The sequence below is a fragment of the Neophocaena asiaeorientalis genome, unplaced genomic scaffold (genome assembly GCF_003031525.2).
Source record: "Neophocaena asiaeorientalis asiaeorientalis breed wild unplaced genomic scaffold, Neophocaena_asiaeorientalis_V1.1 scaffold37, whole genome shotgun sequence".
Lineage (NCBI taxonomy): Eukaryota > Metazoa > Chordata > Mammalia > Artiodactyla > Phocoenidae > Neophocaena > Neophocaena asiaeorientalis.
Window position 1 is genome coordinate 1,052,112 of NW_020174269.1, and position 14,878 is coordinate 1,066,989.

Below are 14,878 nucleotides of genomic sequence, written 5' to 3' on the forward strand. Positions count from 1 at the left end.
ACTACCAACAAAGAGACAGTCAAGAGTTATAAATTCTACACTTTTCTTAGAAACATTTAAAACTTGCCTCACAACATCCCTGTGAGGTGGGGAGTTAAGTGTTGTCATATGACAACAAAAGAAACGGACCAAGAAATAAGTATCAGATTACATGTAGGAAAATAACTACATTAAAGTCTTAATAGAAACAGCATCTATGAATCACTTCTACTTTGAAGTCCAGGAAAATTAGGTTGCTTATTTTTTTCACTATCTTTATCAGGAATAATAGCTATTTTGATTTTTAAGAAACAGAAAATTTTCTCCATCAAGGGCTTTTAAGACTTCTGAAAATTAAGTGGAGCAAGTATAATAACATTTTGCCAAAGGAATGAAACACAAGATGCCATGCCAAGTCATTTTTTTTTCAGCTACTCAGAGATATTTTAAATGCTATCTAGGCATAGTGAGGAACTGATACATTTCAGTATCTTCCTTATAGGTACTAATTCTTTTGGCTCTTCAAAGTTAAATCTGTGAAGACTGGGTCTTTTTAAAGTGTCATGTTTCTTCCATGTCAGTTACTCTCTCTCACTCAGGGTCTATTTGCATCTTTTCAATTAAGATAAACTGCAGATCCTCTTCTTCCATGGAAATGGTGACTCCACTACGTTCCAAAACTAGAGGTGGTCACAGAAGTCAGCTACCAAGGAAAACTGGTTGTTTCCGCAGTAGGAAAAAAATCCAAATTGGAGGACTGATCTTTTCTGACTTCCAAAAAAAGTATAAGTAGGCTATCCAGCAGGCATAAGGATGTAAGGAAGTAAGGGGTCCAGCTTTTCCATAAAAATAAAAAATGTTCAAACAGAAATTTTTCTTCAAGTGGGAAGCGGGGGAAAGGGAAATGAGTTCATTTAGGTATATGATTTTTCTTCTTTATTGTTTCTGCCCAAGATACCTATTTCTCTCCAAAAAACCAAAATGTAATATATGTCTAGTACTAGTTAAGGGCTTGACACCTAGTAGGTCCCATGGATTGTGAGATCTGTAAGATAAAGTACATCTCCTTTGCTATGGAAACTAAGACTTTCTGACAATATGTAATAATGACAGAATGGCTTAGCTACACCTTTTAAAAGAAGTTGAAAAGGTATGGCTACTATACAATAGCAGTGTTTGTGCACTCAGATAATACCCAATGATGTGTTTCTTCCTGTAATTTAACAAATTACTAATATTCATTCTCTATATCTCTAGAGGAAAAAAAATCTATTATTTCGTAGAGCCAGAGAGGCTTCAGGTCGTCTCTTTAATAATAAGTTAGCTTGTGAGTAAAGCATACCCTGAAATGACCCAATTACAAAAAATTATTAACCCAAAGGATCATATATACTTTCTAAAGTCACTTTTGCTAACATGCTTTTCCATAAACCTCATGTTTTAGACGCCAAAGCAGCTATGAAGGAAATCTCTCTATATAACTGTGTCTAAGGTTTCATATTAAGTATCATGGAGAAATTTTATTGTTAAGATTTTTAAATTAATAAAAAAAAACTTTGGTTCCCCTGGTAAATGACACTAAAAAAATCTGACTAAATTTACCTAGTGACTTAATTTTCTACTTTGTATGCAAAGGCAGGCTTTAAAATGTCCTGCGGCATGATTATAACATGCTTATGTTGCTTAAAGGTTAATGTACAACTATGCTGAAAACTCTTTTAGACTATATGCATCCAGAAACACAACTCCTTCATGGTAAACTAGGTAGAACACTACTGGCGTAAAACAAGTACTGATCACATAACTGATCATTTAAAATAATCATCAGCTAACATTTCTATAATGCAATAAGGAAAAAATGCAGGATTAGTCTTTTCAAGAGTAATATTTACACTAGAAATCAGAGTTATTTGCAATGAATAACTTAATATGTGTATTTCTATTCATATTTAATAAGGACATGTTTTATAGTCATTGAAATAATGCCATGATTTATCCAGTATCATTTTAAAAAGACTATTTACATTCTTTCTCTTCTTAAAAAAAAGGGCATTTTAATCAGTTGTTTTCTCTTAATTAAAAAATATGAAGAAAAAAGTCAACTATATCACTTACAAAATCAGATAAGAAGTAAATGTACCACCATTCCCACTGTCTATAAAAGCTGCTTCACATATTCTGGAGATAAAAAGCTAGAAAACTGGAAGGTTTCATATTTTTAGATAGGAAAACTGAAGCCTAGTGATAAGCTTTTAAAAATTAATGACAGTTTTATAAGGAAAATTCTTCCCCGTAAATCGAGTTCTTTTTTTTCCTTTAAACTATCAAAAATGGTACAAATGAACCTATTTACAAAACAGAAACTGAGTCACAGATGTAGAAAACAAACTTATGGTTGCCAAGGGGGGAAGTGGGGGAGGGATAAATTGGGAGATTGGGATGGACATGTACACACTACTGTATATAAAATAGATAACTAATAAGAACCTACTGTATAGCACAGGGAACTCTAGTCATTACTCTGTAATGACCTATATGGGAATGGAATCTAAAAAAGATTGGATATATGTATACGTATAACTGACTCACTTTGCTGTACAGCAGAAACTAACACAACATTGTATATCAACTATACCTCCAATAAAAAAATTAATTTAAAAAAATTACCTTTTAAGAAGAATTCCATGTAAGGAAAGCATATGGTTACATTTGTCAAAGCATAGTTTCCTAAAGCTACCAATTGAGGGGAGGTAATCATTAACCAATCAGAATAAATATTAATGGAAAAAACACTAAAAAGCTAGGAATATATGGGAACTTCCTCAACATCATAAGGAGCATCTACGAAAAGCCACAACTAATAGCAAACCTAACGATGAAAGACTGAAAGCTTTCCCCCTAAGATCCGGAACAAGAAGGAGATGTCCACTCTTGTCACTTCTATTCAGCATTGTACTGAAGGTTTTAGACAGGGCAATTAGTCAAGAAAATGAAATAAAAGACATCAAGAATGGAAAGGAAGAAGTAAAATTATCTCTATTTGCGGATGACATAATTTTGTATATAGAAAATCTTAAGGAAGCTACGAAAAAACTATTAAGACTAATGAGTTTTACAAGTTTATAGGCCACAATATCACTCTACAAAATCAACTGTATTTCTAGATACATCATGACAATTAGAAAATAAGAAACAATTCCACTAATAACAGCATCAAAAAGAATGCTTAGGAATAAATTTAACAAAAGAAATGCAAAACTTATACTCTGAAAACTAAACACCGTTGAAAGAATTGAAGAGCTAAGTGGGAAAACATCACATGTTCATGAATTGACAGACTTAACATTATTAAGATGGCCATCCAAATTTTTCTATAGATTCAATGGAGTTCCTATCAGAATCCCAACTGATTTCTTTACAGAAATTCACAAGCTGATCCAAAAATCACATGGAAATCCTAGGGACTCAGGACTGTCAGAATAATCTTAAATCTTAAAAAAGGAAGGATAAAATTGGAGAACTCACATCCCCAATTTCAAAACTTAATACAAAGCTACAATAATGAAGAATGGCATGAGGATAGATCAATGGGATAGAACTGAGAGTTCAGATATAAACATTTATGGTCAACTGATTTTTGACAAGGATGCTAAGAGAACTCAATGGGAAAAGAACAGTCTTTTCAACAAATGATGCTGGGATAACTGGATATCCACATGCAAAAGAATAAAGTTGGGTCTCTATCCTACATCATATATAAAAATACTCAAAATTGGCCAGATCTAAACATAAGAGCTAAAATCACAGAACTCTCAAGGAAAACAGGTGTAAATTTTTGTGCCCATGGATTAGGCAATGGTTTCTTAGATATGACAACAAAAGCAAAGGCAACAAAAGAAAAAAAAAGATAAATGGGACTTAATTAAAATTAACAGCTTTTGTGTTGCAAAGAACACCATCAAGAAAGTGAAAAAGACAACCCACAGAATTGGAGAAAATATCTGCAAATCATTTATCCGATAAGGAGTTAACATCTAGAATATATAAGTAATTACAACTCAACAACAAAGAGACAAACAACCCAATTAAAAATGGGCAAAGGGTCTAAGTAGCCACTTCTCTAAAGAAGATATGCAAGTGGACAATAACTAAATGAAAAGATGTTCAACATTAGCCATCAAGGAAATACAAATCAAAACCACAATGAGATAACACATCACACCTATGAAGATGGCTATAATAAAAAAGAGATAATAACGTGTTGATGATGATGTGAAGAAACTGAAACACTTATATACCACTGGTGGGAATTTTAAATGGTGCAGCTGCTTTGCAAAACAGTCTGGCAGTTCCTCCCAAAGGTTAACCATAGAATTACCATATGACCTAGCAGTTCCACTATTAGGTATATACGTGGAGAACTGAAAACGTATGTCCACACAGAAACTCGTATACAAATGCTCACAGCAGCATTATTCATAACAATAGTGGAACTTCCAGAAAGTGGAAACAATCCAAATGTTTATCAACTGATGAGTGGGTTAATAGAATATTATTCAGCAATAAAAGGAAATGAAGTATTGACACATTCTACAACATAGATAAAACTTGAAAATACATCCTAAGTAAAAGAAACTAGTCGTAAAAGACCACATATTATGTGATTCAATTTATACAATTTATACACAATTTATACACAAAACAGACAAATCTGCAGAGACAGAAAGTAGATTAGTGGTTGCCTAGGACTGGGGGAGGCAGGAAGTGTGTGAAGGGAAATAGGGAAGTGACTGCTAACTGGTACAGGCTTTGGGGGGAGGTAATGAAAGTGTTCTAAAATTGACTGTGGTGATGGTTGCAGAAGCTCTTGTACAATTTTGGTTGTACAAAATATCACTAAATTATACACTTTAAACAGGTGAATTGTCTAGTATGTATATCGTATCTCAATAAAACTGTTATTAACAATATTAATGGGAATATTAATAGCTAAGTAGACCCCGTTAGAATTAAAAAGGTAAACTAATTATTCTTTATATCAGTATCTTTTTTAGTCCTGCCTAGTATATGGTATGTTTTTGATGCTAATGATCAAGTTGCACCAATTTATTTACCCCTTTCTGTCATCTCAGTAACAGTAAGAGCATACACATTTTTTTATGCAACACATTTATTCCTCATCTCTTACATGCCTAAATGACTAGAAACAATATGGGCTACCAAGAAATACTGGTACCAATATAATTCTAATATTGTACCAATACAACTCAACAAGGCTTAGCCGAAAGCTAAGACTCTAGCAGGGGAATCTGGCAAGTGGTGTTAAATATGCGTTCAACAATGATTAAAAACTGAGACGTCGAGTATCGGAAAGGTCATACAGAAAACAAACCCTCTTAGAGTTTAGTAGAAGGAGAGCTGCCACAACCAGGATGGACCCTAATGACCACTGACTCTGGAGTCCTTTCTGGTCTTATCTAGCCATCAGCAAATAGTGATGCTGAATACCTCTTCCCTGGACTTGCTTCCATTTCTGTAAAATGAAGTAGCTGGACTATTAATAGTGGAGGTTCCTTCTATATCCAAAGTTCTAATATCAACAATTAGACTTCAATTTAGGCCAGCGTCAAAAAGATTAACTATTTTGTCTACAATGAATATACGGCTAATCTAAACTGTTAAAGGAAAATGGCAAACTGATAAACAAATAAAAGTAAAATTTACACGTATTTCAATGGTTTAGTTGTATTCACATTTTACATACTCTACGAGGAAGACAGTCCCTGGAACAGGACTACTTTCAATACGTTTCACTGAATTACTTGTCAGCTTATTTCCTTGTGAAATGTGTTATCCCACAAAGCAACAGTTGGTCTCCATCTTTACTTTTGCCAAATGTACATAGTACAATTCTCAATTTCAAAAAATCTGTAGTCCCTAAATTCACTTCTTTGAGTCAGATAGTAAGTACTTGTGCTGAACTTTATAAGAGATGATATTTTTAAAAGCACAGTTTGCTTCTGACTGGTTTTAAAAACACAGAATATGAATACTGCCTAATTCCACAGAAACGACATCATTGAATTACTCTGCACTGCTTCTGAAATAAAAATTATTCTCAAGAAAGGGATGAAAAATGATTCCATTACATTGAAAATGCACATTTTAGTATCTTTCACATTATTAGGTACTTAATAACACTGTTATTATATATAACACTATCTTTAACATTTCATTACACAAACTACGAAATTTTGAAGAAAATTAGACTAAGTCAGTTAAACTCAAGTCTTAAGTTTGACAAGAGTGATTGCTTTTCAAAGAATATAACTAGTTTTACATTTTACCTTCAAGGTCTTATGAAACTGTAGGTGTAACTTTAGCTGACTGAAGCACCGTACCAAGGGCAGAGTATATACTCAATTTCTGTGAGGGAAATTGTTTCCTTCGTATGTTTAATGAATGTCTACTGTACTAAGCACCGGTGATACAAATGAATAAAGCACAACCCTTGTTCCAGGAGACACTGAAAAGCTAATGTTAACCTGTATATGTTGGTTTAGAGGCAAAAGGGATTTAATAGAGGAGACATAATTCAGTCTGAGGACATGAAAGAGAGCTTACTGGAGGAGATGATGCTGGACCTTGAGGATATACCAGGGTTCACCAGTTGGTGATCAAGTTAGAGGCAGAGGTGGGGTGCAAGGAAGTATGGTGTGTGTGTGTGTGTGTGTGTGTGTGTGTGTGTGTGTGTGTGTATGCAGTGACTCTAAAGAGAAGGGAGAACGTTGCAAAAACGAGGGAGCAAAGACTTGCAGATGAGCAATAGCATGGTTGCTTGGTTTTAAGTAGTTACAAGCAAATGCAAGTAACTACTACAGAATCACAAAGTGATGAGTCTGGGGAAGTCTCATCTGATGATCATGGATTAGTCTACATACATCATGCCACTGAAATATTTTAAGGAGAAAAGTGACAATGGTCAGATTTTTCTGTTTGAGAGTAGTAATAACACCTATCAGAGTAATATGTCAACAAAGAGCAAATATCCAGGATTCCAAATTTGCAAATCATATCCTCCCAAATACCACCACCAAGAATTTAATAAGGCATCATGCCAACGGATATTACTAGCTGGCAATTTGCTTAAAATCCTTACCTTGGACTAAACCATATGTAAATCACAAAGATTTCTTTTGAAAGTCTAAGCTAGAAACCAGATGGGTCATCTAATCCTCATCTCTCTGTTTGGCCTTATTTTTTAAAACTTTAGTATCTCCAGATGAACCATGTACATTCCACCTTACCACAGACCTCACAATTCCATACCGTCATACACATCACAAACTTCACACATTTATGTGACTTGCTTGGCCTCTGCCTACATTCACTATTTCATCTTGTCCCTTACTATTCTAGTAAGAGGAAAGATAGAAAGCCAAATCCAAAGGAAGAGTATTTTTCCCTAAGTCCTAGAGCAGAACTGTTATCACACACCTCCCTTCCAATGGAAGCCCCACTATGGTCTTCTAAGAACAGAAATGGAAGGAAAAAAGAATTTTTAGAAGCCCTCCATGGGAAAAAGGTCATAATTAACCTAAGATCAATCTGTTCCACTGTGAATGATCACACCTCTAACTTCAAGCCAATCATCCTGAAAACAGAAACTAACAATCACTAGGGATGGACTGGTGAAAATTCTTCCCATTAATTACAACGGTAAGGCAGAGAAGAAGAAGGGCAAGGGACCGATCCCTATTGAAGGTCGGTTAGCAATGTCCTTATCTCATACGAATAGTATTTTTCTTCTTGCAAACAATCCATATTAAGTGATAATTCCCAACAAAATGCATTAGCAAATTTTTATATTTTCTTCAAAATCTTTTAGAAGACATTAAAATAGAATAAAAATTAGTTCTTAAAAACTTAAGATAGGAAATTTAAGTATACATACCTAAAAACCTAATAAACAGTCTTGGTCACTAAACTGTATTTTTTCCTGTGCCTTATTCAAAAACACATGAACTGCTTCTTAGTTCCCAGAAAATGCAGACCTATATATACTGCCAAATTACCACAGCACCTCTTACAAAATGCTATCTGTTCACAATTATGGTACAGGAAATTCTGACATCTCCAAATTGTTTAGTTGCGATCTCTCACAAATTGTCTTGGCCTTCAAATTAATTTTTTAAAACTAATTCTAATTTTGAGGTTCAATGGTAGAGGAATAACAATATTCAAGTCAATTGTAATTAATAATAAGGGGAATCCTACAACTTAAATTTTTCATCTGCAATTTTATCAATGATAAGGCACTTCTTGTGAAATCAACCTCCAGCTTTATACACAATTTTATTCAAACAAGAGTTATCCACAGAAATTATTTCTATTATACTTCATAACTATAATCTTAGAAGTTTTGCTTACTATCCATAAAAAAGAGAAACAAATGGCACAGTTGTGGAGAATATAGTACCCCAGAGCTCTTAATAGTCATTCAGTTTTTTCCTGTTTGTATCATCTTCAAAGCACATACAAAATATATTTGATTCAAGATAAAATACTGCTTGTTTTTTTAACATATAACTAAAATGGTGTGTATATTTTCCAATGAAATTTAGTTTTTGAGATTACAAAAATCCCTAGTCACAGTTTTAAAGTAGTAGCTTTTGGAAGCTCTGATAATAAATGAAGAAATTAATCTATTAAATACAAATGGAATAAACCCACCCAGATTATGGTAAAATTGTAGTTATACTGCTTTAAAGCAAAATCAACCTAGTAAGGAGTGATGATTCTACACATATCCTTTAATGAATATCTGTTGGAAACACACAAAGTGGCAGAAAAAAAAATCTCTTTAACAGAATAGAAGATACATGCAGAACCCCCAAAATGCATAAATTCTAGCAGCACCATGAGAATACATTATCTAAACATTAGAAGAATTTAAATATAATTAGTGCTCAAAACAGCCTATTTTCCATTAAGATAATCAAACTTTTGAAAATTTATCAGTACAAAAACAGCTTCACGAACTACTGCTGTATACACATATCTGCTTTCAACTCTCAAAAATAGGATAACAGCAGTTATTTACCAATATATCACTATATATCTGAGGATCATATATTCACAATGAACAAAATAAAAAGTTTCAGTTTTCAGTATTATATTTCAGTTTTACATTCTAACAGCGCTGGGAAACTATAAAATTAACTATTTCCAAGAGAATTTTAGATAGTTTTAAATCTTTTTTAAAAATCCTAGAATTCATTAAGAAATAACAAGTAAATTCCAGACAGCTGATGCTATGAAGCAAATCCCTCCTGGAATCAGAGTACAAAACTTTCCTCCATATATATATAAATACTATCAAGCATATAGTAGTCATTTTATTTAGTATACAGATGACCCTTGAACAATGCAGGGAGTTAGGGGTGCCAACCCTCCGTGCAGACAAAAAGCCATGCATAACTTTACAGGTAGTCCTCTGCATCCGTGGTTCCACATCCACAGATTCAACCAACTGCGGCTTCTGTAATACCGTAATATTTACTATTGAAAGAAATCCACTCATGAGTGGACCCTCGCAGTTCAAACCTGTGTTGTTCAAGGGTCAACCATATAGCTAATCTAAGACTACAGTCTCAAAGGATGCCCTGAACACTTCAGTAGGTCAGAGTGTACACCTGCTCAGTCCCAAAAGGATATTATCATTTAGGTTAAAAAAATATTTTTTAAGAAAAAATAGCAATTTAGATAAAATTTATTACCATTTCCCCAAAGAAATTAGTAAACATTTTCATCCTCATAATCTTCCTATTTTACACATCTCTAGACTTTTAAAAGCATTTAAATAAATATACTAAAAAAGTGTTATCTAAACTTATTCAATGAGAATGTTTTTGCATAGTTTATAACAAGGACACAACACAGTACTATATAGCACTTGACTTAAGCATTGAGCAGTCCATACATTTTAAAATTTAGTTCAGCAGTGTAATTTTTAAAAAAACAAAGAAAAGAGTAAATAAAGGTAACTCTATAATGCCAGTGAGTTAGATGGAATATAAAAAGTTGTACTAGCTTAGTAAATAAGTTTTTTAAAAGTTCAAAAGTAATTTTAAAAAAGTATTTGTGGATGAAATTATATGTCTGGAATTTGCTCTAAAAATAGTACAAAAGTGGAAGAGTGGGTAGGATTAGAAAAGAAACACGCCTGGCCATTTTTTCCTAAATGTTGAAGCTGGGAGACGTGCTCATGGGAGTTCACTATAGTGTTATCTCTTTCAAATATACTTGAAAATTTGTGTTAGTTTAAAGACTAACAAACAAATCTTGCTTTTCTCTTTAAAGTTAAGTAATACTTTTTAAAAAATAAATAAAGTTTACAGAGAGTAAATAAACTATAAACACATTACTAAATTTTCAGGACCAAATGAAAATCAGGGTTTCCTTTTGTTATGTTAATTAATGAATTAATAAGATTCAGGTATAAAATTTAAATTTTAAGAAGAGACAAGCTGGCTTGCTAAGTAGCTATTACTACAATCAACTCAATCAACTTGACTGACTAGATCATTGTTCCCTATATCCTTCCATCTTTAAAAGAAAAAACAAAAAACACACAGATATTCTAGTGATTTTGCTCCTAATTTAGCAATAAAATGGTATCAACCAGAACAGAGGAATGTTGGCAAAGTATCTTTTTTCCTATTCATTCTTTTCTGTTGAAATAAGTACTAAGGAAGAAAGACAAAAATAAATAGTATAAGTAAGACTTAAAAACACAGATTTTAAATGTTCTCTGCCATGGGAAAAAAGGATAGTGTATCAAGTTTAAACATTTGTGAGTTTCAGATTTGAATAGAAATTATTTTAATATTCTTTGTGTCTCTCATTAATGAAACACTGATCTTATTTCTATGTAGTTCTCCCAAAATAGAAACAGTTATTAACTTCCTGACACAACAATGTGCTTGTTTTGGGGATTAGACTAAAATGCACTATTAACTAACTGGCAGTACACAGTAGGGTCAAAAGAGCTGAGCTGTAGTTCTAAAGCTGTTACTAATGAACTGTATGACCTAGGACAAATCACCTAACTTCTAGGATGTGTCAAAGGCCCATGCTTTCAAACTCTGACGTTTTACCCCATAATCCAGCCCACACTTAAATATGTATGTTACTGAAACACAATTTCATCTCTTAATGTGGGTTTTATCCTGGTGTTACTTGTTTCATTTTATATTTCATTTTTTCAGAATGCCATGAATAACCTAAGTTGATTTCAAACCACTGCAGTTTGAAAAATCCTAGATTACACCATCTCTGAGGTGCCCTCTGTTATTTTGAGGTTCTAACATTAGCTGTAAAATACTCAATTTTCTATCTCAGGTAGAAATCTTAATTTTAATCAAGTAACAAGGAGAATATTCATTGATACTGATTGATGTAAAAACAAGTTCAGAGAATAAGTCTTCTAAAATCCTATGCTGAAGTGTTTTTTAAATAATAAGAAAACTGTAAGATTATATAATGCCTTTAACATAATTAAAAGCTTAAATTGACCTGTTAAATGTCATTTTCAGAACTCAAATATCTCCCTGGCTAATCTATATATTCCAGTAGTCAAAGAAGCTGTACCTTCACATCAAAGAAAGTAACCTCCTATTTGACTCCCCAAAACAGAGAAAATCAATAGATGACCAATTACAGTTAATAACTCCAAACACTAAGGATTTGCAAAATAGTAAACACTCAGAAAATTTTAGGTACATAAAGTAAACTAGAAATAGCTTTTACAAGTGATAAATACAAAAGTTCTTATTTCATAATGCTACAGTATCCAATGCACGTCTTGTTTAAGTGTTACCCAAAGAAATCAAGTTTATAATTATGTTCAGTGTAGTTACATCTATTTATTAATTGGACGTGTTAAATATAATAGGAAAGAAATTTTTGCTTCCCTCAACACAAATATTTTTAAAACTGCATATGAATCACATTGCTCTTTAGTAGTAATTGCGTATTTTAAAAACCAGTATGGTTTACAAATCAATGTAAACATATAGTCTTCAGATTGGAAGAACCAAAAATGTTCATGTGTTCAGTCATTTTTTAGCTACAGAAAAGAGAATACACTTATACTGCAATAGTTAAAGCATTACCTCTATGAAAATTCTAAAATATGCCTAACTCTTTTATGCAAAATTATTACCATTTTTAGGAACATATTAGAATAGCCTCATAGTCAAAGAGTTTTTCCCCATTCATTCCTAAAAAACTCTTTAACAAATTCCTTCTTCTTCCTCAGCCTGACTATGAGGTCCCTCAATGTTAGTCTCTAATAAGTTTAGTCCAATGCCCCTAATATTCAACCAATAAAATCAAAATTAAAATTCTCATGAAAAAGAGAGTTTAGAATATCTCACTTCACAATTCTTCTGAATATGCTAAAGAATTTGATCTTTTTTGAACTGGTCCAAAGAGATGCACAACAAAGGAAAACTTTTTTCTGAATTTTAATTAAAATTATCTAGGTCAAAAGTTTCCAAAGAAGGATAAAAATTAACTTTAAGACAATGACTGAGAGATATTTGTTTACATTTACAGTTTCACAGACCTCCTTACATCCTAAAAATACCACAATATGGCCAATAATTAATGTAACTGGTTTTGAACATATTTAGGATAAAGTGCATCTTTTTAAAGTATCAAATTCTTTAAAATTCAGAAGCATGTGAAGATTTATCTCCTGTTAGTTGGTGTGCAAAAATGAACCTGACATTAACATTAACAGGTCCATGCTGGAAGTTACACCAATAACTTGTCTTCTTCTTTGAAATAATACAGTGAGATCACCTCTAAGACTGGCAAAGCTTAATTTCAGAATAGGAAACCTATTTTTTTAAAAAAATTTTTATAACCCTCAAGAACATACATGAAAATGGAAACCAGGTTAACAAAGAGGGCTTTTTAGGAGCTGGGTTAAGAAATAAGTAAAAGAGATTTGCAATAATATGTTGTTTCACTGAAAAACAATTTGTACTATAATTAGCTCAGTAGCCCTTTTTCTACAAAGGTAATGGAAATGTCCACTCCAGTCCATCTAGGCAACTATAAATTATTAAAACTTTTCTGAGGTTAACAGTTAAAAAAAAAAAGTCTGACCTGGAATTTTCACTCAGGGTTGTAACTTTGCAAGATTTATCTGAAACCAAGTAAGTTTCTACACATTTTACTTAATCATGATGGTTGAATTGAATCTGTACCTATGTGAAAATGGCAATGCATTCTGAGTCGGTTCAGGCCTTGGCTCTGAGTTCTGGGTCACATCAGGTGTTCTTTCATCATCTGTCCCATTGATACTTTCTGGTGTTAAAGGAGACTGAAGATCCCCTCCTGCTGATTCCTTTAAAAAAAAAAAGAAAAAGGGAGTGGGGATAAAAAAGTGTTACACTTTTGTTAAAATACACAAGATCATCTAAAAGTTAAAACTGACTCTGATGTATGCTTACTTATGAAATATAGTTATTTCAATTGAAATTGGAGTCAAAGACGTAAAAATGAAATTTGAAGGAGAAAAAATTTTAAAGCAAAGCAACGCACAGGAAAACTAACTGAAACAATACAATTTAAAAATGTAAACATAACACAATTTAGAAATGTAGTTTCAAAGAACTGAAAAACTTTTAGGTTATATAAGCAATTAATTGGTTAAAATAAAATATTCAACTAATTACTTAAGAAAAAAAAGATGGGACAAAAATGCAAGAAGATTTTATTTTTTATTTGGGAGGGTAGGAAGAGAAAGGGAACGAAATCTTCAACAAGTCAATTTTTTTGATCTGCCATAGCTTTCAATTCCAAGAGACATTTAGAAAAGTAACTGGAAATATTTCTATAGCACATTATATATAATGTATTTCAGCTTTTCTTGCCTGCTACTCATAATGAAATTATTTCTCTTTGCAATATTTCCTGTCTTATTTCTATCAAGGTAAATTTAGTTTATCCCACTGGAAAATGGATGGGATTTAAAACAAAGGTCACCCTGACACCTACTCTTATGACTGCCATCATCAGATTATCTAAATTTGATATTAGAAGTCAGAATGAGGGGTCATTTGATAACCCTGGTAACCAGGGGTGGTCCTAGCACCAGACTGTTAAAGAGCAGCTTGATAGACCCCTTGCAATCTCTGACCAATAAAACTTCACAATAAAACATCAGTGTCCAATAGGGGAGTAGTTGGGGATAGTCATATTTGTCAACTTGAAAGAATATTAAGATTTCCTCTCAAATAAAAATAAGAATATGTGTCATATAGGAAAATGCTTATAACTAGAAAAAAGAATATAAGGAGATATCTAGATTATGATAATTTATATACTTTACATAAAAATTATTGCACGTGAAGAGGCACTAGAAAGAAATATGGAAAATACTGATATTAATGTGGTGAGACCAACTTCCTTTTTTGGGGCTTCTGGTTTTATATTGCTGTATGTGTTTTATTTTACATTTAAATATTTTAACTAATACTACCATAGTGCTATAAATTATACAAGCTATCAAAGATCAAAAGACTAGTTTCTTGATTCCACATCCTCACTTAACTATTTTTCAATTATTAATGGAATCTCTAGTTTGACCTTTAATTTCATTCTTTTAAAATCTTTCCTCTGGGGCTTCCCTGGTGGCGCAGTGGTTGAGAGTCCGCCTGCTGATGCAGGGGACACAGGTTCGTGCCCTGGTCCGGGAAGATCCCACATGCCGCGGAGCAGCTGGGCCCGTGAGCCATGGCCGCTGAGCCTGCGCGTCCGGAGCCTGTGCTCCGCGATGGGAGAGGCCGCAACAGTGAGAGGCCCACGTATCGCAAAAAAAAAA

General features: G+C 32.9%; 1 protein-coding gene across 3 annotated transcripts in view; it reads right to left on the reverse strand.

Annotated features, from left to right (window-relative positions):
• The window catches only part of HOMER1 (homer scaffold protein 1), a 124,504-nt gene that overhangs the window by 47,167 nt on the left and 62,459 nt on the right, over positions 1 to 14,878 (reverse strand). For all 3 annotated transcript variants that reach the window (XM_024755707.1, XM_024755708.1, XM_024755706.1), the window contains one exon: positions 13,260 to 13,399. In XM_024755707.1, the coding sequence (XP_024611475.1) occupies positions 13,260 to 13,399 (140 nt within the window). The remainder of the gene's footprint in view (positions 1 to 13,259; positions 13,400 to 14,878) is intronic.